The sequence below is a fragment of the Solenopsis invicta genome, chromosome 12 (genome assembly GCF_016802725.1).
Source record: "Solenopsis invicta isolate M01_SB chromosome 12, UNIL_Sinv_3.0, whole genome shotgun sequence".
NCBI classification, from domain to species: domain Eukaryota; kingdom Metazoa; phylum Arthropoda; class Insecta; order Hymenoptera; family Formicidae; genus Solenopsis; species Solenopsis invicta.
Genome location: NC_052675.1, coordinates 1112456 through 1134840, shown reverse-complemented (window position 1 = coordinate 1134840; position 22385 = coordinate 1112456). Strand labels below are relative to the sequence as shown.

Here is a 22385-nt window from a genome sequence, read left to right as displayed (position 1 = left end):
CCGGTTGAGATATCCACGTGTATCTTTCCTCTTGCGCAATGGACACGTGCACTGGGCCCATAACCTGAAGTAATATCTTCGCCGGGAGTAGGATGCAATACGCCGAATGAACAGTACACACACCTTTTGGTATGAAAAGCTCTTTATTTAATGAACACAAGAATTATTTGATCTCCGCTCAAGACGCGATCTCAGAAGGAATGCACACAAGACGGTTGCTCACGTTCAAGCGTATCGAGAGATACGCACGAAAGGCGCTCGGCACACATGCCATCGCAGCTGCCATCTCTAATGGCGGGAGCGCATCGCTCGTTCAAAGCTCTGCTCTCAATAATAAGGTTAATTAACCTTTTCTAGAATTGTATTTGTATATGTTTAAAAGTAAATACGAAAGAAAAGAATAAGATTAAATAGAAAGAGAGAAAATAAGCAGACCGTAAAAGTGTTGTATGTATAAAATATATTTCTTTACCAAAACTTTTTTGTGCAATTTTTTTTGTCAAGTTTATAATTTCTAACTAATCTATTAGTAATATTTATTTTTTTTATAAATATAGCCAAAACCGTTCTTTAATTCTTTTATTCCGTTTATTTAAAAAAACTAATAATGCAATAGGCAATTTCTGCAATCACTCATGTTCTTTCACGTACAATTAAATAAAAATTTTATCATACATAATTATATATAGTTATACATAATTATATACTAAGGTATTATATAAAAGGAATGGCTGTGGGAGATATGTAATAGAGTGTGGAAGGGAGAGGCCGGAAGATTGGAGAGAAGGGATAGTGGTACCGATAGTGAAAAAGGGCGAGGGGGAAAAGGCAGAAGACTATAGGAGGGTTACGCATACGCAAACGGCGTATAAAGTGTACGCGGCGGTTTTGGCGGAGAGATTGAGGGAAGAAGTGGAAAATAAAGGGATATTACCACCGAGTCAAACGGGGTTTAGGAGAGGGGTAGGAACGATAGACCACATATACGTGTTAAATTATTTAATAAATAAGAAAATAGCCGAAGCAAAAGGCAAAGTAGTAGTTATGTTTGTGGATATGAAAGCAGCGTTTGACTCGATGGATAGGGAGATACTGGTACAGACAATGAGGAGGAAGGGAGTGAGAGAGAGTCTGGTGGTGAGGTGTGAGGAAGTTTTGGAAGAGACAATAAGGAGAGTAAGGGTGGGGGAAAGGGAAGGGGACAACTTTTGGACAAATAGAGGAGTAAGACAGGGATGTCCGTTGAGCCCATGCATGTTCACACAACTGCTAGCGGATTTGGATGAGGAATTGGAGAAGGGGGGATGGGAGCGTGTAAAAGTAAAGGGAAGAAGAATTTATTCCCTGGCGTATGCGGATGATGTGGCGGTGGTGGCAGAGGATGAAGCAGGGATGAAAGGGTTAATAAAAACATGAGAAGGATACGTAGAACAGAAAAGATTAGAAGTAAATGTGGAGAAGACAAAATGATGAGGTGTAGAAGAGGGGGTGGGAGACAGAAAAAGATAATATGGAAATGGAAAGAAAATGAAATAGAGGAAGTGAAAAGGTATAAATATCTGGGCTACATGATGATGACAAATGGGGGACAGAAAGAACATATAGAGGAGAGAGTCAAAAAAGGAGCGGTAGTGATGAGAGAAGTATGGGGAATAGGAAAGAGGAAATTCGGAAAGAACTGGGCTAGAAGGATGTGGTTATTTGATAGGTTGGTATGGACGGTGGTTAGCTATGTGGCAGAAATTTGGGGGTGGAAAGAAAGGGAAAAGGTAGAGATGATACAGGACAGGTATTTGAAATGGGTAAAAGGGGTGGGAAGGTACACACCGGGGTACATGGTAAGGGAGGAGATGCAGAGAGAAAAATTAAGGGGAAGGGCAGGAATGAGGTCATGGAGTTATGATAAGAAACAATGAGAAGGAGGAGTGGGGGGGAGTTGGCAAGGTTGTTTTGGGAGGAGATAAGAGGTAGAGCGAAGGAGGGAAAGGTGATGGGAAAATGGGAGGAAGAAAGAAGAAGTTTCTATGAAGAAAAGAGCTGGAATATTAAGGAGATAGAAAAGTTGAGAGAAGAGGGAGGTTTAAGGGGGGAAGAGGTGGTAGCAAGAGAGAGGAGGCGGCAGGAAGAAAAAAGGTGGGAAAAAATTAGGAACTTGAAGTTCAACAGATGATATAACAGAGTGAAGGGAAAGGGAGTGCCGGAGTACTTGAAGAGGGATTGGAAAGAGGAAAGATGGAAAAGGATTGCGAGGTTTAAGTTAGGAGATGGTATGAGAGGAGGTAGATACTGGGAAGAGAAAGAGAAAAGAAAGTGTAGGATATGTTGATGGGGAGAGGAAACGTGGGGGATATATGGGAGGAATGCACAGATTGGGGGACGGAAAAGGGATGGCAGGAGATTGTAGGAGAGATTTTAGGCGAGAGGGGGGAGGGAGAAGTTTGGATGAAAAAACTGGAGGATATGCGAGAGGGAGGAGGGTGGCTGGGTATGAATGAGAGTGTGGAAGGAAGAGAGGAACGTGTGGAAGAAAGCGGCGGAAACGGAGGTCCAAAGAATGAGTGTAGAGGTATGGATGGATGAGTGATTTTTCTCTCTCTTTCTCTCGTGCGTTATAAAAGAAACAAGGAAGAAAAAAGGTTGTATGCGTGTGTATGTTAACAGGGGATAGAAAGCAACATATCAAGAAAAGTTTGATATTTTGGTATCTCATCGATGACTGCGAAGCTTGGGGGAAAAAATGGCGTTCTTCGGGACAAGGTGAAAATTAGAATAGGTGGAGGAAAGAGAAACTGGAATCGTGGCCTCAGGGAGAAAACTTCGAAGAACGGAGCAAAGCTCTTTAAAGACACAATCGTGAGGGCCGAGGACATTCGTGCCTTTGGGGAGAGGAGATGGAGCAACAGGGTACGATGGAATTAGTGACTCCAAGGTCCGTTGAGAACTGAGAGTAAAGTAAAATCGAGGAGGGGGAGGTTTGTATGGGATTTCTTCTAGTATTACTCTACTGGGAATGGGGGAGGAGGAAGGAGAACAAAGAAAAATAACTTCATTCAAGAATTCCACGCTAGCGGTAGAATTCGCTGGGGAAGTGGGGCTGTTTGGAATTGGCGTGTATGAAGGACTGGGAAGCAAGGAGGGAGGATTATCAGGGGCAATTCTGTATGTAAGTGCCGACGAGATTAAGAGAGTGGGTGAAGGGGGTTGGTGTTCGTTCGATTGTATCCAGTACAATCTGCAACACGTAAATACGTACAATCGATTTATTTCTTGTTTAACGTATGTTTGTGAACATTTTCTTAGATTTTTGTTACAAATTAAAACACCTTCCTGAAAAAATATATACAGTCCCTATAATCTTACAAGGAAACACAGGGAAGTGTTTCCTTGTAAGATTATTGGGACTGTATATATCCGCCTCAGATTAAAACGAGTTTTTAATATGTTGTAGTACAGATAAAAATAAGGGACACGTATTTTTTACACGTGTCCTAATACACTTCTAAGGGGTGAAACACCCCTTTGAAGAAAATCGGTTTTTTTTTTCGAAGCGTATGCCGTCGAAACTATAAGAGATAGAAAAAAATGTTTCAAATGAAAGTTGAATGGCTCGAAGAGTAATTTATAACAGCGGAAAAAAATAAAAAAATAATTTTTTTAAATATTTTCCCCCACCATTTACCTATTTTATTCAAGATTTTTATTTTTTTATAAGCAAAATAAAGCTTATTTTATTACGAATTTAACGGTATATGATAAAGTTACGATACAACATTCCCATTTTCCAAAAATAATTAAAAACCTCTCTATACGCACGGTACGCGCACCCGTCCGCGCGTTCGTGCGCTACGGAAGTGACTCCCTCTGATTTCGACGTGCCTTTAATATGTTGTACAGATTAAAATAAGGGACACGTATTTTTTACACGTGTCCTAATACACTTCTAAGGGTGAAACACCCCTTTGAAGAAAATCGGGTTTTTTCTTTCGAAGTGTGTATCGTCGAAACTATAAGAGATAAAGAAAAATGTTCTCAATGAAAGTGGAATGCATATTTTTCTCGCATAAGATGACAAAAACATTTCGAGGACAGTCTGTGTCTAACATGAAAACGCAGACATTGAGAAAAACATTTACTACAAAATAAAACGACACTACAGAATAACAACTACACTAAAGAATAACAACAATTACGGTGTTGTAAGACATTAATTTCTTGTTGAAAAAATAATATGTAATTAATATAAGTTAAACATTTATTTACTAGTCTACATGATTTGACTAGAATATTTGTTCTCTTCAACATTTTATAAATAAGGAGACTTGGATTACAAAAAATTATTACTCACACATTCCATACCTTCACTATCTAACGCTCATCAACTAACAACAAGAGAAGTAACATAAAACTAATTAAAAAATTAGTTAGAAATTTCATCTTTTACACTGCATTTATACAATTCAATTAATGTGTTTATTAAATTCGATTAGTGTAGAAATATGCATAACCACGCTACTGGCGCGTGCACTTTGGATCAGTGCAACTTTTCCTTACATACGTAACTCTTGAATCTATACATATCAATACTGCCGAGACGTAAACATTCTATTTCAAGATAAGAAATGACCCAAAGTGCACGCACCAGTAGCATGGTTATGCATATTTCTACACTAATGAAATTTAATAAACACTTTAATTGAATTGTATAAATGCAGTATAAAAGATGAAATTTCTAACTAATTTTTTAATTAGTTTTATGTTAGTTCTCTTGTTGTTAGTTGATGAGCTGGCGTTAGATAGTGAAGATATGGAATGTGTGAGTAATAATTTTTTGTAATCCAAGTCTCCTTATTTATAAAATGTTGAAGAGAACAAATATTCTAGTCGAATCATGTAGACCAGTAAATAAATGTTTAACTTATATTAATTACATATTATTTTCTAAACAAGAAATTAATGTCTTACAACACCGTAATTGTTGTTATTCTTTAGTGTAGTGTCGTTTTATTTTGTAGTAAATGTTTTTCTCAATGTCTGCGTTTTTATGTTAGACACAGACTGTCATCGAAATGTTTTTGTCATCTTATGCGAGAAAAACATGCATTCAACTTTCATTGAAAACATTTTTCTTTATCTCTTATAGTTTCGACGCTACACGCTTCGAAAGAAAAAAAACCCGATTTTCTTCAAAGGGGTTTTTCAACTTTAAAAGTGTATTAGAACACGTGTAAAAAATACGTGTCCCTTATTTTAATCTGTACAACATATTAAAGGCACGTCGAAATCGGAGGGAGTCACTTCCGTAGCGCACGAACGCGCGGACGGGTGCGCGTACCGTGCGTATAGATAGGTTTTAATTATTTTTGGAAAATGGGAATGTTGTATCGTAACTTTATCATATACCGTTGAATTCGTAATAAAATAAGCTTTATTTTGCTTATAAAAAAAATAAAAATTTTGAAAAAAAATAGGTAAGTAGTGGGGGAAAGTATTAAAAAAAATGTTTAAAAAATTTTTTTTTCTTCTGTTATGAATTACTCTTTGAGCCATTCAACTTTCATTTGAAACATTTTTTTCTATCTCTTATAGTTTCGACGGCATACGCTTCAAAAGAAAAAAACCGATTTTCTTCAAAGGGGTGTTTCACCCCCTTAAAGTGCGTATGGGCACGTATAAAAAAATACGTGTCCCTTATTTTTATCTGTACTACAATATATTAAAAACTCGTTTTAATCTGAAGCGGACACTTCCCTGTGTTTCCTTGTGAGATGTTGATTCACAATATTAACAATCAATGGAGAAAAATCAACACAGATTCAATATCGAAAACCATTTCCACTTTAACATTTAACATATCTCAGTAATGTTGTTTGAACATTCTATGCTGTATGGAATGTTTCTACAATATCTCTGCAATATTGCAATTTGCAATTTGCAACATTGCTGCAATGTTGTTGTAATGTTCTGTGATAAGGTACTCACCGCACATCAATCCGCAAAAACCGTTGAGAAATGCAAGGAGGATTACGACGAATATTGATCCCTTACAATCTACACGCCATCCAAAAAATATGAGCATTAATAGAATGGTGTGAATAACTACGATGAAACTCTGGATAAGAATGTGAGATAGTAGAATTTCTTCTGTCCTAACACCTAATACATATTTACATTTGCATTATGACAATAAAAAATAAATAGATAAAAAGTAATTAAAAAACTAATTTTAGATTAGAAACTAAATTACCTTGGGCTATGCTTCGATCCCATATACCTTCCAATCGATCTGAGTTTATCAAATTGCTAGATACTGCGATAGCCAGAAAGAAGGAAAATCTGCAAAAGTGAATGTAATTTAAGAAGAGTAATTAATTTTAGTTATTATTTTGGCCTGATTTTTGCTTACGATAATATAAATGACGGTATCGTGAAATCTTTATAATTGGTGTCATTCCTACCATATACAGGATCTTCAAACTAAAAATGATTAGAATTTTAGATTCTTATTTTAATTCTACACTATAGATATATAAATTATAATACAAAATAATAATAATAATAAAAACTATAATGGGCAGATTTGCCAATTTTGTCGAATATCCACAATCTCTCATAACGTCTTCAAAAAACTTCGTAAAATGGTCGAGTAACTTTTTTTGTATAATAGGCCCAATTACACCATCTGTAACAAAAAATATTTAAAATTTAAAAATATAATTTAAATACAATTGATTTTTTCCTACATGCGCCCGCGCGCGCACGCACGCACACACACACACACACACACACATACACAAATTTGTTACGGATAAATGTTCTACATATATGTATAAATAACGTATCACTCATATCGAGGGAAACTTGAATTTGACTACCATAAAGGACGGAATCGCTCGCAAAAAAACCCTCTTCCAATCGCTTTTGCAGACTTTCGGAAAAGTTTTGATTAAAATATATTGCACCGTAGAGTTTTCTATTCTTCATATCAAGTTTTGCTTTAGAAAAGTCAACATATTCCTGAAAGCAACCCAAGTAGGAATATAATACATTGAATCAGTATTGAATACTGGCGAGATAGCGATTCTGTACCAAAAAATGAGATTCACATTTTAGTACAGGTCTTGTACCAGAAAAACATTAAAAAGTTAATGTTATTGTACTAGCCTATTATGTATATTAGTACAGAATAGTAGTACTGGTTCAGCACAGAAAAATATGTATTGTACACTCTAGTGTTGATTTATATTAAAATCAATTGTCTCAGTTTTATATAGGGATAAATTCGTGAAAGAAACACTAAGAAAATAAAAATTTGTTTTAATTATATACATGCCGATTACATTAATCTTTAAGTAACCTTTTTCGCTATGGAATCATCAAAACTATGTACAAATCTGCAGCTGAGGTTAACAAAATGGCAAGTCTTTCCGTCATTCCAAGCTTTGCTAAAATTGCTGTTAAATTCGCAGTTGCCAGCTTCTTTGTTGACAATCCCAATATTGATGCCTTTAGGGTCCTCACCAAATACCATAACATATATGATGGTTTGAAATATAGAAATCCAAATTGCGAGGATTAAGCCTCTGGAAGAATACATTATTTACAATAAGTTAAATAGAAAATAAACCAAGATGGTCATAGCAAGATCTTTGGGATGAAATATTTCAAATGTTCCTATTTATTTCAAACTGCGCGCCGTTACTTTTGGTTTCAAACACAACTCTTGAAAATGAAATATAATTAAAATGAAAATCAATTTAAATAATACTGCTAACTTGCATTTATAAAATCCTCCCACACCAAAGGAAGTGAACATTTCTTTGTGTGAAAAAAATCATCTTTGCCTTGGAGTTTGAACCTGAATGCCCCCCAATTATTCGGGAAGGGTGTTTTAGTTAGTTCGACCACCGAGGCACTTGGTAATATTCTTTACAACGAGTGTTATTCAGAGAACGTCTTTAAAGAGTGATGTGTAAAATCATGTAGATTCAAGAATTGTATACTCGTTGTTGCCTTATATCTAATTTGTAGTACACAATTCGCAGCTTTAAATCAATATTATGTATCATTACTATGAAATGTGTAGCGATTAATGTGTAAATGTGAATTTTTTAAAATATGATATTTCATACATATGATTCATTAAGGAATAAAATGGAAAGTATGGCATAATTCGAAATATTGAAACAATTGAGATTTTGTGAAAATGTTTCTGCTGTATAGAAATTAATGACTAATAAATACTTATGGGTAATCACGCAAAATTGAATGCCATTTTTGGATAGTAATGCTTTGAACCTCTTTAATCGCGAAACATAACGTTTTGAATTTAGTTTGCACTCCGAAATTCCCTTAACAATTTGATTCATTTTTGTTATAAAATAATACAAGTTTACATAATTTAGAAAAAAATGATTACAGCATATATTATTTTCATACTTCTGTTGGCCTGTATCTATCTTGATACAACACGTTGTTACTGGTGACCTCCGATAATCTCCGATACCTTTCATTCGCTGTGTTCTGTTCTTTGCACAATTTCAAGAAAACGTTCTCTAAAGACTCGCATTGAAATTGCGTCAGCAAATCACGCGGTGCCGATTCCGCCAGCAATTTACCATGTCTCATTAAACCTATCTGCGGATCATTGAAGTTACACAATTAATTTACACGACCAAATTTTCGCCATTAATATAAAAAGTTATTTTTTAACGTTCGGGATGTTTTCTTGCAATCTCTTTATACGGATATTTTCAGGATTAATTTAAGTAAATTAGTAAAACCGAGACTCACTTTATTAGCCTTTGTAGTTTCATGGATATAATGTGTAGTTATTAACACAGTGACATCTTTTTCCTGCGTGAGCTTCTTCAGGTAAGTCCAAATACTGTGAAAAAAAAGTATATTCATATATTTTTCAATCACTCTTTCTGTTTATAGCGTTTAAAAAGAAAACTCACTCCTCCCTTAAATTTGGATCTAAACCCACAGTGGGTTCATCCAGAATTAGAAGTTCAGGATTATGTATAAACGCGCTGGCAAAAGAGACCCGTCTTTGCTCACCACCACTCATGTTTTTCACCAGGTGATTCAACGGGGGTAATTGAAGTAATTTTGAGAAAAAGGTGAGTTTTGCCTCTTAAAATAAAATGAAAAAGTTATTGAGAGTTGAAACTTCATGAAATATTGCTAACGAATAATTCAAAACATAAACTGGAACCGTTTGAAATACATTTTTTTAAAAATATTTTGTAAAATTGTGTTCAAGACTAAAATTGTTATTACTTATCTTACCACGATAAGTAATAACCACTTCAGTCCATTTAACCTTATGTCAATCGCGAAATCGTAACCAAAAATTCTAAAATGTACTCTTTAATTCAATTCTGTTATTGTTATTAAATTTTGTTCAGTATTCGCTAATTCGAGTAATAGTTTCATTTCGTCAATTTCACGCGTTCAGTAAGAGAACCTTCAAAACGAGCAAGTTTCAAACCAAAATCTCGTTAATCTTACAAGCATTTATTTTTATTTCGTTTACGGAGAAGAGAAAGTCGGCGAATGCGATTCCTCCAAAATATTTGTCAGTTCGATAAGACGTCTCATTTGTTCACATTAATAAATATTCAGAGAATAACAGAGATCACTCGCCGAGTGACAAACGTTACCTTGTAAATTGATGAAACAAACATTTAAAAATCAGACTTAAATGCTATGATATTAACCCGGCGTCATTGTGGCTACTAAAGAGAACTTAGCCGTTGTGGCCGGGTAAGTTGTACCCATGTGCATTATTGTACACTGAATCAAGCTTATGACAATATCAGTTTTCTATATTAGGGAAATAGGTAATTATAAACATTATTTATAAAAATTAAACATTTATTTATCATAAAATGAACAAATTATCATCAAATTAGATCTTCTTATTCTGAGATCATTTTTTTAGAACGTAACTTAAAAATATATTCAAAAACAAAAAATAATTAACATTTAGAAGCAGTACATAAAATTTTCTTTAGTACATAAACATGAAATCAGGAACTATATATAACAAAGCTTATTTATTACTAACATACCGACTTATTCGATATCGAGATCAACGCAACTTTGGCATAATGGAATAATGTGTTGCATACAAATAGGCTTGTTACACTTATTGCAGTTATGCCTAGTTTTTTTGTCTTTGGCAGAAGGACAGTCTTTGCATCTCGTGTATGTTTTTGAACTTTTATTCGGAGGGTAGGTCATAACTTCACCAACTTGTTCGTGAATACGTTTACGTAAGCCTCTCGGTAAGTTCTCCATATTTTTTCTCACGCGAAGATGACCTTCAAGCATTGATAGACCGAGTTTTCTAAGGAAATCACGTCGGTTTGTTTTCGAGTTATTATTTTCACGAAAAATAATCACACTATTTATTGCAGCTACATTCATGACCGCATAAAATACTGTCATTGGCCAGCGTTTTGAGTTTCGAGATACATCATAGGTAGGACAGAGCTCATCAACTACATCGACGCCAGCTTTCGTAGAATTATAGAATGTGATTATCTCTGGTTTCCTTTTTTCACCACTAGCAGGATCAATGTTTTGGTCATGATGAAGGGAAGACAATACCAGCACCACTTTAGACCGTTTAGGCACGTAGGAAATAAGCGTCATATCTTTTTGGAATGCAAACTGAGTGCTGTATACTTCTTTTCTTTGCGTGGTTATAAAGTTTGGTGGGATTTCTTTTTTGTTTTTACGTAATGTACCTGTAGATGTTAGTTTATGATTTTGTTGCAAATGTGTTATCTGTGGAACGTTTGTGAACCAGTTGTCAAATGTAATATTTCTATTACTTTTAGAGATAGGCTGCACTAATCTGTCTACAACATCGAAAGCTTTATTGCTTTGCAAAAATGGCCCATCAGGCTGCTTACCGGGATAAATTTCAAGGTTGACAGTATAAAAGTTTTTTGCATCAACCAAAGCATAAATTTTAATGCCATATTTCGCAGGTTTATTCGGGATATATTGACGAAATGAATACCTGCCGCGAAATGCTTCCAGCTTTTCGTCGATTGTAAGATACTCATTGGGAGTATAAGTATTTTTACAGTTTGAGACAAACTCGTCAAAAATAGATCTAATTGGAGCCAGATTGTCCAGTCGCTTCCGCTCTTGGCGTGTTGTTGCATCATCAAAACGCAAACAGCTTTGTAAAGAGTAAAAACGCTGCAAAGACATAGTAGTACTAAAAATTTCCACACCAGTACCATCGGTTCTCCACAAGTCACTCAAGTTTTGGCGATTAGAACGATTTAGTCCGGCTAAGTATAACAAGCCAAACAAAGCTAATAGTTCGTCTATAGTTGTCTCTTTCAATAAATACTGAAGCGATTGTTTATTGTTAGACAATTGTCTCTGTTTTATCTTAGCATTAGTATGACAAAGTATTTGTTCCAGCATATTATTAGTTATAAAGCGTCTCCAACACTCTATTTCAGTCTTATCATTTTGCGCAATAAGCTTTACCCCAGGTTTTTGTAATATTATGTTTTCTGACCTTGTGCGAACGTTGGTCCGAGGTGGTTGCGAAGACCATTTGGTGCAATTGTCTTTACCAATATAAAACTGCTGATTACTTGTTGAAACAATTGCTTCTTGCTCATCATCACTGCATTCTTGTTCCGTATCACTGCCTTGACTTCGCTCTGAAAGATGGTCGATTTCACCCTCGTCGTCTGAGCTGCACTGTTCATTGTCACTAGCGCTAGCTTCTTCAAACAAGGCTAGGATTCGACTTTGTTCCTTTTCATAAGACATGGTTCATAAAACTGTGAAAAACGATATGCAATTTATCAATAAACAATAAAAAACAACAAACAAACTGTCTATATAAATGTTACGTAGCCATTGTGGCCGGGCATAACTTACCCGCGCGCTCTTTATACACGTGTAAACTCCGTCGTCGCCGCAGCAACACTAAATACACAAGTGAATACGCGAAAAGAGGTCAACGACCGCAGCTACTGTAACGGACAATTTACGCGCGCATTTTGTTTTAAAGTTATGACCGTTTTAAAATGCGTCGGGTATTAGATACCCGGCAACAATGACGCCGGGTTAAAGATGATTTGGTTACTCATCCAAATCTATGCACAATTCAATCACTCGACCAAGCTTTTCTTACTTTTGTTCATACCCAATTTGACGATCAACTGCTTAGCTTGTTTGCTCGATTTTTGTTGCTCTTGCATTTTATCTCTTTTTTGCTTACACTCTAATGGTGCTATCGCTTTTTAAAACACATGTCTCGCTCCAATCTGCGTACTTCGCATTCTCTCTCTCCTCCCCCCCTCCCCCCCAAGTGGCACCGGCCTTCTCATTCGCGTGTCGATTCTTATGCGACACAATACGCGATCAATTTGAAACTTCTCAGTGTACACGCGAGAACAACTACTTAGGGTCTGTTTCACACCGATTAACTGAACTGACCGGTTAAGTATCAACAGTGATTGGTTATTTATGGTCAATTCTACTTAACGACAAATCCAATTGATCAATTTCTATAGAAAAATCAGCCGATTAAATTAACCGAAGGTTGTGAAACTGGCTCTAATGGTCTTTCCCTATTCATCTAATCTGTACTGTACCGATTTCCTTATCATCGAGCCCATTGATCCTGCCAAAGTAATAGAAGGCATTGCTCACAGAGAACTCTTTAACCAAACCGATATCTTGCGGCATGTAACCCACTCGAGGCCCGGGGATGCCAGAGTCCTTGTTGCCCGGAGTTCCTCCCAAAACCCATAACTCTCCGCTGTCGAAATATCGAATTCCGACGATGCAGGACAACATAGTGGTTTTTCCACGTCCGCTGGCCCCCAATAGTCCGTATCTGGATAAAGGAAAGATTTCGCTTACATTCCTCATCTTTAAATTGAGTATTTCCGTGAACAATTTGTTAGAATTCGACTACAGACCCTAATAATAGAGATAATTGGGGTAGTTGTGTCCACAATAGCTATAATACCCTCTTCTTCTTCATATACAGGGTTTGTCCCAAAAATAATGAGCCTCATTTTTTTGTCACGCGACTGTACAGCGCACACCTGCGCGACCGGTTAGAAGTGGTGAGAGGCGGGGGACTCTAAGCTTACCAGCGACGTCCAGTTCAGTTGCGTACGAGCTCTCGGAGCGGTGAGATGTCATTTTTAATAAACCTCAGCGCAGAGCCTCGTCGTTAGGATGGAGAGAACTTTGGAGTAACGCCATGCGATAAAATTTTACGTCAAACTTCAAAAGACGGCGAAGGAAACGTTTGATATGCTCACTCAGGCCTTCAAGGATGATTGATTGTCGTACTCGCAGGTCAAAAAGTGGCACAAGTCGTTCGTTGATGGACGCCCAGAACGGGCCTCATCGGCCACTTCTTACCGGCTTTCCTTGAATGACTTGTGCCACTTTTTGACCTGCGAGTACGACAAGCAATCATCCTTGAAGGCCTGAGTGAGCAAATCAAACGTTTCCTTCGCCGTCTTTTGGAGTTTGACGCAAAATTTTATCGCATAGCGTTGCTTCAAAGTTCTCTCCATCCTAACCACGACAAGGCTCTGCGCGGAGGTTCACTAAAAATGATGTACCACCGCTCCGAGAGATCGAACGCAACTGAACCAGTTCCCCCACTTTCCCCCAGTACCCCATCACTTCCAACCGGTCGCGCAGGTATGCGCTGTACAGTCGCGTGGCAAAAAAATGAGACTCATTACTTTTGGGACATTACTTTTGGGACCCTGTACATATGTCTAATTAATAAATTATTATTTAATAATAAATTATTGAATAATGAATTACCATACGATAATGATTTATTATATGTATACATATATGTAAATTTCTTACATGGTACCCCTAGAAATTGTCATATTCAGACCGTTGAGCACTTGCTTTTTCCCATAATGCTTTATGGCTTTCCTTACGACCACTGCCTCTTTCTGCATCATTTTGCGAAATGGTGATGAGTGTTCAATCAGTGACTAAACTGTAAATAAAACAAAAACTTATAAGATAAGGATTTACTAACATTCTATTTATTTTTAATGTTAATTTGTAACCAGAAGAACTCGATAGCTCATGTGCAGTATCATAACTTCGTCGAAAGATTCCACGAAATTTGATCAAGGTTATTGGACGTCTAAGCGCTTATTATTACATTATTATTACATGTGTTACGTTCCGACCGAGCGCGGTCGCCGTTGAGCGGAATACGCGCGTTTCGGCGAAACTGGCTGTTTCGAAGCCTAAGCTTCGGGGGTTCCACAGCCCAGGAGCGGATCGCGTGGCCGGATTTACCGGCGGACGGGCCCGATTTTCCGCGACCGATGGCCTAGTGAGGGGAGCTTCTAATTTACCGTTTACTTATTACTCTTCAGGGCATAAACATGTGTACGTCTCTTCGATCTCTATTATAGTAGGCTCGGTGTTAAGGTATGGCTTGTTTTCCGAGTCGTACAAATGACGCACGAGGTCGTTCAGTGCTTCGTAGCACTCGATGCAGTCCATCGCGGTCTCCGGAAATGAGATTAAACGATTGCAGGACGAGCAGCGTATGGCTTCTTCGTCCCCGCCGACAATTAAATAATGACGCGTGACTGAGTTGTAAAATATGCGGTCGCGAAGAGGGAGGTTATTTTGGCACCTGTCGCAAATGATGGTGTGATTAATTTGGTGCTGGTGGAAGGTGGCCAGGCTACACAACGCGGAGTTAAGCCAATTGAAATATGGGGCTTGAGTTGAAAAATACCCGTTATGTGACATGCTTTGTTGGACGTTGCGACTTAGCTTTAGTATGGCGGTTGCTGTTGAAACTGTTGCCTATGCCTTGGTAGCCGCTCTGGTCAGGTGATGATCGTCCTCGTCCTTCCCGGCTGTCCGGTTGTCCTCGGGCCTCGATCGTGATACTTCTGTTTATGCACTACACTCACGTCGCGGTGTTGCATGCATGGAAGCGGGGATGCATGGAAGCGGGGGAGGTTAAGAGTGGAAATTAAGCGAAAAGCATTTGTGTATAAACTACCCTTTTATTACTACGATATAAAGGGTAAAAGAAGTGAGTTACAAAAGCACAATTTAAACTACGATTACATTAAAATTAAACTTACAGTAAAATTTGAAATAACGGTGGATTTAGGATTAGGTTTAGAATTAGAATTAGAATTGGAATTAGAATGTATCTTGATTTAGGATTTGAGTTAGAGTTTGAATTAGAGTGGATTTTCAAATTAGAATTAAGATTAGAATTAGAGTGACTCGCTTGGATTAACGCGAACTAGTAGCTCAGGGGGAACTCGGTCGCTACAATTGCGACACGGAACCGTCCTGGCTACACTAGCCCTGATCTCTACTGTCGAGTTCGAACTGCCCTGCGTCGCGGGCTGCATCTCTATTTATACGATTTTTGAGACAAAGCTCTGAAAAAAGCGCGGCAAGTCGGTACCCTTAGTGGGGGTTGCTGCTGATGCAACCACCACTTAGATTTCTTAAATGAGAAAACTCAAGTTCAAGTGCCGTGCGAGCGGACTTCTCCGCCGCGACCATCCGGCACTGAGAAATGTCAAGGAAATGTCAGTTCACGATTTTATGACTTTAACGGTCGCGCAACAGATTTCTCTGTCGCGGTGTCTTTCACGTGCCGTGCGAGCGGACTTCTCCGCCGCGACCATCCGGCGCTGGAAAATGTTGGATTGAGATTTTATTACTTTTCGAGTGTCGTAGGCGCAGTTTTCCTCTAGCAACCTTCCGTCACTGGAAAATGTTAAATATGATTTTACGACTTACTGGCCGTGCCTGCAGATCGCTCTGCCGCGACTATCCGGCGCTGGGAAATGTTAAATAGACATTAGTCTATGATTTTTACGACTTACTGGCCGTGCGTGCAGATCATTCTGCCGCGACTATCCGGCGCTGGAAAATGTTAAGAACAGGATGCGACCTGACAGTTAGATTTGTTAGCGAATGCCGGCTTGCCCGTCTGTTTTATACCGGTGTCGAAAGAAATTTATACTCGCAACGTCGCGGACGTGACACCCCCCCTCTTGGGGAAAGAAAAATGTTGAGTGATAGTTCAACATTTTTCTTACAAATTACTAGAACTAACGCTAAGTGTTCGAATAACAATTAAAGAAAATTTATTATGCTGAGGGACGCTCATTCTTAGGATCAAAATGTTAGAAAGGATTTAGAGATAGAAATTAACTTAATTACAAACAATTTTGGGATGATTAATACAACTTTCTTTCAAGGAGAATTTTTTACTCTGTTGAGGTATTTATGCAATTCGCCATATGATGTCTCGTTGTTGACGTCTTTGTTCTCTTGATTTTGGCGTGTCTCAGGGGCTGGTGCAGTAGGAGAATTAGTCGATCCAGGGAGGTTGGTTCCTTGAAGTGCAGCTGCTGACTTTGCGTTGACAAAGATATATTCCTGCGTCGGAGGCTTTGATCTCGGGTTGCCAAGATGTAATAGGAGGTTGGTGACCGAGCTCCAAATTGCGCCTAACAGATGTATACTCCATCCGTAGACAGAATGCAAGGCATATCCGTGTATCATTGTATCAATTACTAGTTTTGCTAGGCGGGCGATAACGAAGATAGCAAGCACTCCTGCACTTGCTGAACCAAAAGTTATGAATCCACTCCATATCCGTTTGCCTGTATTCTCTGCAATGTGGTTCAGGGCTTGTTCGTCGAGCAATCCCATCATTGAAATGCTCCCGTGTTCAATAGACTGGCCCATTGCGCCTCGTGCGATGATATTCAGAGTGTACGGTCGTTCGACAGGAAACATAATGTGATCCTTTAAGCGGTCGAGGTCTTCTGGTGTGTATATACCGCTCGTAGCTAGGTAGTCCGGGCTGATATATTTCCACTTTGGCTTTGTCAATGGTTGAATGATGGGTGGTGCCAGTATTTCGGTCGGCCTATTGTCTATGCGATACCATGTATCCTGTATCTTATACATACTTGGAATAAGGTTGTTGCAATCCCGCTGTGTTCCCTTCCTTGTTAGAATTCGGGAACGGGGTATCACGAAATAAGAGGTATTTCGGTAAGTAACCGGAAGTTCGTTGAAACAGTTTTCCGTGTGCCTTATTTTGCATTCGACGGGGACGCACTTGATTAGATGAATGACTTCCCCACTGGTGATTGCCGTATAGCCTGGAGTCTTCATAATGCGAAAGGCCATTTCGTCCGGTGCAATGCTAGCCAATGAGAGTGCGTTCCGAACGACTTGTGTTTCTAATGCACATTTCTGCTCCATGATGTCGCGGTATAATTGTGTGAGTTGTGTCTTCATATGCTTCTCTACGTAAAGGAACTTTGAATTTACGTAGGCAAATATGTCCAGATCGTTTAACGCTATTTTCGATCGGGTTTTGAAAGTGCGGCCCTTTTGTGTTTCCAAGATCAACAGCCTGGGATGTTCCGTTGGGTACAATTTATAACCGCATACATTGATTTCCCTTCCTTCCAGCTTGGTTAGTGCGAAGGTCGTCTCACGTGTGGTGACGGTGTAAATTATTGGTGACGTTTGATTCGGCTTCGGGGAGAGCCTATTTGCCAAACCTTCATAGATGACGTCATAATGATCGAATCGGCAGCTGTCTGTGGCGGCAATGCTCCAGTACGTCTCCGATCCGTCGGTGTCCTTGCACATCCGGCTGGCTGTAGAACATCGCGTGCCAGAGGGTAATATGATCTCCTTCGAGGATTTCTTAACGGACGCTTCGAAAGTACGGAGGACGATTTTCACAGATGCTTGGACGATTACCCGCTCCCATTCTCCATAGCCATCGGAATATGGTGCGCCCTCGCAAGTTGCATCCGTACCAGCTCGTCCAGCCAGCATGACACTGCGCCAGTGTGTGGTGTTTGGTTGCAGCCGGTCAATGACAGCTGAGCCGAGAGTTAAAGAGCCTGTCTCGTGAAGGCGGCGGCATCCGTCGGCTCCTAATTCTCGTAGGTATTCCTTGCGTCCATCTTTAATGACGGATACATGGGAATGCATCCCGCAATGGTACACCGTTCGATCTATTTTGACTAGGCACTGAGTCACAGAGATTCGATCGAAGTCGGACAACTGGAGTAACTGCATGTACACTTCCGTGTTAACAGGTTCGAGATCATCCACCTCACATGCTCCGATGTCCAGTAATGAAAGGGTTGTGATGTTGAGTCCTTCCCCGCTGCAATCGTATCCGATGAGTCCGTTTGCAATTAACGGTAATGTCGAAAGAATAAGGATGAGATGTGGATCCATGCTGCGTCTTTGTGTACGCTGGTCGTTTCTTTACTGCCGACGATCCTTTGCCTGAGTCGGGTCCGAGGATCGGGTCCGGCGGGAACATCTGGCGTGGCGTCGCTATACCTAAGGAGGAGTGGGGATGTTTCCTACGGCTAACTTAAGTTTATCGGTGTGAACCGTACGCGTTTTATCTCTTTTTATTTCTAACTTAACGTTTTTGTTTTCTAATACTTCAATTATTTTATAAGGTCCCGTATATTGGCTAGATAGCTTATTTTTCAAGGGTTCCCTCAGCATGTACACGAAGTCACCTATATTAAAGTTTTGCGGTCGCATTTTTCGGTCATAGTAGCGTTTGGATTTTAATTTAGAATTAATTAAATTTTCGCTTGCTATATTCTGAACGTCGCGAATTTTATTGAATAGATCGCTTAGGTATTGGGAATAAGTTTCAATTTTTTCCATGTCTAGTGGAGGGTCGCTTGACGGAGTTTCGGCGACTTTCCCGAAAACGAGCTCATGTGGCGTGTACCAGGTACCCTCGTGCACGGTGGTATTATAAGAAAAACACGCTAGCCTGAAATACTCATTCCAATTATCCTTTTCGACAAATTGTTTCAAATATTCACACAAAACATGGTGGGATCTTTCCACAGAGCCGTTCGATTGCGGCCTATATGCAGTGGTTCTGCATTGTTTGATTTTAAATTTTCGTGCCATATTTTTCATGAGGCTGCTTACAAAGTTTCTACCTTGATCAGTGAAAACCGCTTTAGGAGCGCCAAACGTACAAATAAATTCATTTACAAACCCTTCGGCTATGTCTGAGGCGGTAGTACGCCTTAATGGAATAGCGAGGGAATATTTGGACAAAAGGTCTTGAATGGTGAGGATATAACTGTACCCATCTTCGGTCATGGATAGAGGACCCATAATATCCATAGATATTTTCTCGAACGCGCTGTTGGGAGTGTCTGTTAGAGTCATTGGTTGTCTGGTTTTTAAACGTACTAATTTCTTTAATTGACAATCGCGACAGTTGCGAATAAAGTTTTGTACATCCTCTTTTATTTTAGACCAATGGTATTTGTATTTAATTCTATTTAGAGTTTTAGTGACTCCTTTATGGCCACCTATCGCGGAGCAATGATTTTCTTTGATGATGTCCGCGCGGTCTTGTTCCGAAGGAATCTTTATCTCGTTAGAACAAATTATGATTTTGACCGGAGAGTCTCTAAATTCTCGCGCCAGGAGGGTGCGAACTGTATTCCGGGTGATGTCGATAACTGGACCTCTAGCCAGTGATACTGTCTTGAGCTGGAGCTCGTTGACTACATCACGAAGTGAGCCTATCACTTCTTTTAATGTCTCTAACTGTAAAGTGGCAGAGACGCGTTCTTCAATTATGAGTGCGATTAAATTTTTCTTCCCTAAATTAATGACCTTTGCGCGGCCCACCATAGTTCCTTCTATCCGCGGTAATTGATTTGATTCCCGTAGGATGCGCGCTCCGATATCGCACGGTTCGCCATTTAGCGTTGTAAAGATCACGATATTATCGTTACGAGTCTGTAGATTGTCGCGTACGTCAATTATTTGAGCTTCGTTTGGAAGTGGCAGTTCGTTTGCAGGGTCTGAGAGGGGTTCGTCTGATTCGGAGTCACTTTCGCTGTCGGATAGTGATTCTATGTCTGAGGGAAGATCAAATTTTACGACTTTTTGAGGGCGCGATTTCTCGGTCGCATTTGGCTCAAGTGGGTGCGTCAGGTCAGTGTTTAAGTTTTGTGACGGTTTTATTGCAGCCGGCTGTCGGTTTTTAATGCGTTCGGACCGACGAAGCGGTGTTGTGTTTCGTTTATCTCGGGATAAGGGGAAGATTCCGTGGGAAACAGGGTTTCTAGATAGAGCGTCTGCGTTTGCATTTGCTTTTCCAGCTTTGTATACAACTTCGTAATCATACTCGGCTAATTTTAAACGCCATCGAACGAGTCGTGATGTGGGATCCTTTACTGAATGTAACCAAACGAGAGGTTTATGGTCGGTGACAAGGGTAAACTTTCGCCCATAGAGATATGGTCTAAAGTAATTGACACAATAAACGATAGCCAAAAGTTCTTTTTCTATTGTAGAATAATTACTTTCGGTGTTCAATAGACGTGATGTGTACGCGATCGGTAAATCTTTCCCTATAGTGCCTTGACTCAGCACGCCGCCAATAGCGTAACCCGAAGCGTCGGTTGTCACAACAAAAGGTTGCGTGAAATCCGGATACTGTAGTATCGGTTTCGAACATAATGCTTGACGTAATTGCGTGAAGGCCTCCTCCTGCGCTCCTGACCAAACAAATGCTTTATCTTTCTTTAATAGGGTTGTCAACGGCTTTGCGGTCTTTGAAAAATCCGGTATGAACCGGCGATAATATCCCGCGAGCCCTAAGAATTGTTTGATGTTTTTAGCGCTTGTAGGGCGGGGAAATTTCTCTACGGCCTGGACCTTTTGTGGGTCAGGTTTTACTCCGTCCGCGCTTATTACATGACCTAAGTATACGACTTCCTTTTTCAGAAACTCGCACTTGTCTGGTTGGAGTTTCAGATTTGCTTTCCTGAGTCTGTCGGCTAACTTGCTAAACTTAATAATATGCTCACGCAATGAGCTGGCATATAAAACTATATCGTCGAGGTATACAAATAACTCCGTGCCTTGTAGGCCCGATAACACCTGATCCATGAGGCGTTGAAACGTCGCAGGGGCGTTTTTCAGCCCGAACGGCATGCGATTAAACTGATAGTGCCCGTAAGGCGTGGAGAAAGCCGTCTTCTGCGCGTCTGCTTCATACATTGGTATTTGATGAAAACCTGACACTAAATCGAATACGCTGAGGTATTTCGCGCTGCCTAACTGGTCTAAAATTTCCGTGATGTTCGGCAGGGGGTATGCGTCACCGACCGTTTTTTCGTTTAGAGCGCGGTAGTCTATTACCATGCGCCATCTTTTATTTCCTTGAGAGTCGGCCTTTTTCGGCACAACCCACAAAGGAGAGTTGTAAGGCGAATCGGAGGGGGAAATAACTCCGTTCTCTAGGAGGGTTTGAACTTGTGTGTTTATCTCCTCCTTATGGATGGGGGGAAAGCGATATTGCTTCGTATGGATTGGAATTTCGTCGGAGGTGGTGATTTTATGAGATGTTACGCTCGTACAACCGAGCTTGTCTTCCGGGAGTTGGAATAGGTCGCTATGCTTCTCTATAATTTCATTCACGTGTTCCGATTCTTCATGATTTAGATGCTCGAGTCGAAGTAATTTTTTAATTTTTTCAATACGGTCGCCGTCGGAGGCGTCTACCGTTGATATAGAAGCTACACGATGCCCTGGGGCAGGATTATCTTTTACTTTGATTGGATTTAGAATACTTCCCGCGCCGCTAACGGGGGGATTTCGAGAACTAGAATTGATTTGATTTAGAATGTTTTTCGTGTCACTAATGGAGTTTTGAGAACTAGAAACGAACGATTCTAGAACTTTTCCCGCGCCGCTAACGGGGGGATTTCGAGAACTAGAATCGACTTGACTTATGACATTTCCCGCGCCGCTAACGGGGGGACTTTGAGAGATCAAGTTCTTGTAATTCGATTGTAGGCACAATTAATTCGCGATCTGTATCGCTCGAATTCACTACTTGGATGTAAGCTTTCCCGTCTCTATTTGTAACGACGGCGTCACCGAGATATACGCCCTCACAGACACTAAGTCGCGGTACGTATCCGACGGCTACCTCTGGGTTCTTTATCCTAAGATAAAAGGTAGCTCTAGATCGGCTCGGTATAACAACCGTTTCACGATGAGCGAAAGGAATCTCGGTTCCTCGCCATTGGACGACTCGTTTAACAAAATCTATACTCGCGAAGTCACGGAGGAAATCCGATCCTAGGATACCTTCCTGTACGATCGGGAAATTATTTGGAACTACGTGAATGTACACGGGGTAACCCATGAAATTTATGTAAGTGGACCCGAGTGTTTCTACCTGCCCGTCGGTTATGCCGCTAAGGCGTAACGTGTCACTCCGACACACGGGTGTCTCGGGATGAATGCTT

General features: G+C 39.7%; 3 protein-coding genes across 4 annotated transcripts in view; 1 reads left to right on the top strand and 2 right to left on the bottom strand.

The window, feature by feature from the left end:
* Window positions 1-5666: 5666 nt before the first annotated feature.
* Window positions 5667-14110, bottom strand: LOC113006107 (ABC transporter G family member 23). Its single transcript, XM_039456027.1, has 11 exons — window positions 13891-14110; window positions 12642-12886; window positions 8958-9135; window positions 8791-8884; window positions 8437-8634; window positions 8130-8348; window positions 7355-7591; window positions 6873-7014; window positions 6505-6679; window positions 6245-6333; window positions 5667-6153 (listed from the first exon to the last, which is right to left on the bottom strand). Exons 1-11 carry the CDS (start codon window positions 13989-13991, stop codon window positions 5897-5899), a joined length of 1935 nt encoding a protein of 644 aa, XP_039311961.1. The 5' UTR covers window positions 13992-14110; the 3' UTR covers window positions 5667-5896.
* Window positions 8997-22385, top strand: part of LOC113004403 — a 45914-nt gene continuing 32525 nt past the window's right edge. Inside the window, exon 1 of one of the 2 annotated variants that reach the window (XM_039456307.1) lies at window positions 8997-9122. The gene's annotated coding sequence lies outside the window, so the exon portion shown is untranslated. The remainder of the gene's footprint in view (window positions 9123-22385) is intronic. The other variant, XM_039456309.1, reaches the window with a different exon arrangement.
* Window positions 9605-12612, bottom strand: LOC105204257 (piggyBac transposable element-derived protein 4-like). The gene is made up of 2 exons (XM_011173315.3): window positions 11923-12612; window positions 9605-11822 (listed from the first exon to the last, which is right to left on the bottom strand). The coding sequence occupies exon 2, from the start codon at window positions 11809-11811 to the stop codon at window positions 10081-10083; it is 1731 nt and encodes a 576-aa protein (XP_011171617.3). The 5' UTR covers window positions 11812-11822; window positions 11923-12612; the 3' UTR covers window positions 9605-10080.

Excerpts from the sequence above, each read along its gene's own strand:
- LOC105204257 (XM_011173315.3), bottom strand. The coding sequence starts at position 11,811 with ATGTCTTATGAAAAGGAACAAAGTCGAATCCTAGCCTTGTTTGAAGAA.
- LOC113006107 (XM_039456027.1), bottom strand. The coding sequence starts at position 13,991 with ATGATGCAGAAAGAGGCAGTGGTCGTAAGGAAAGCCATAAAGCATTAT. Across the intron at positions 8,635-8,790 it reads AAACTACAAAGGCTAATAAA|ATAGGTTTAATGAGACATGG; the intron begins GTGAGTCTCGGT and ends AATGATCCGCAG. Across the intron at positions 7,592-8,129 it reads TATTCCTTAATGAATCATAT|TATTCTTCCAGAGGCTTAAT; the intron begins GTATGAAATATC and ends TTGTAAATAATG.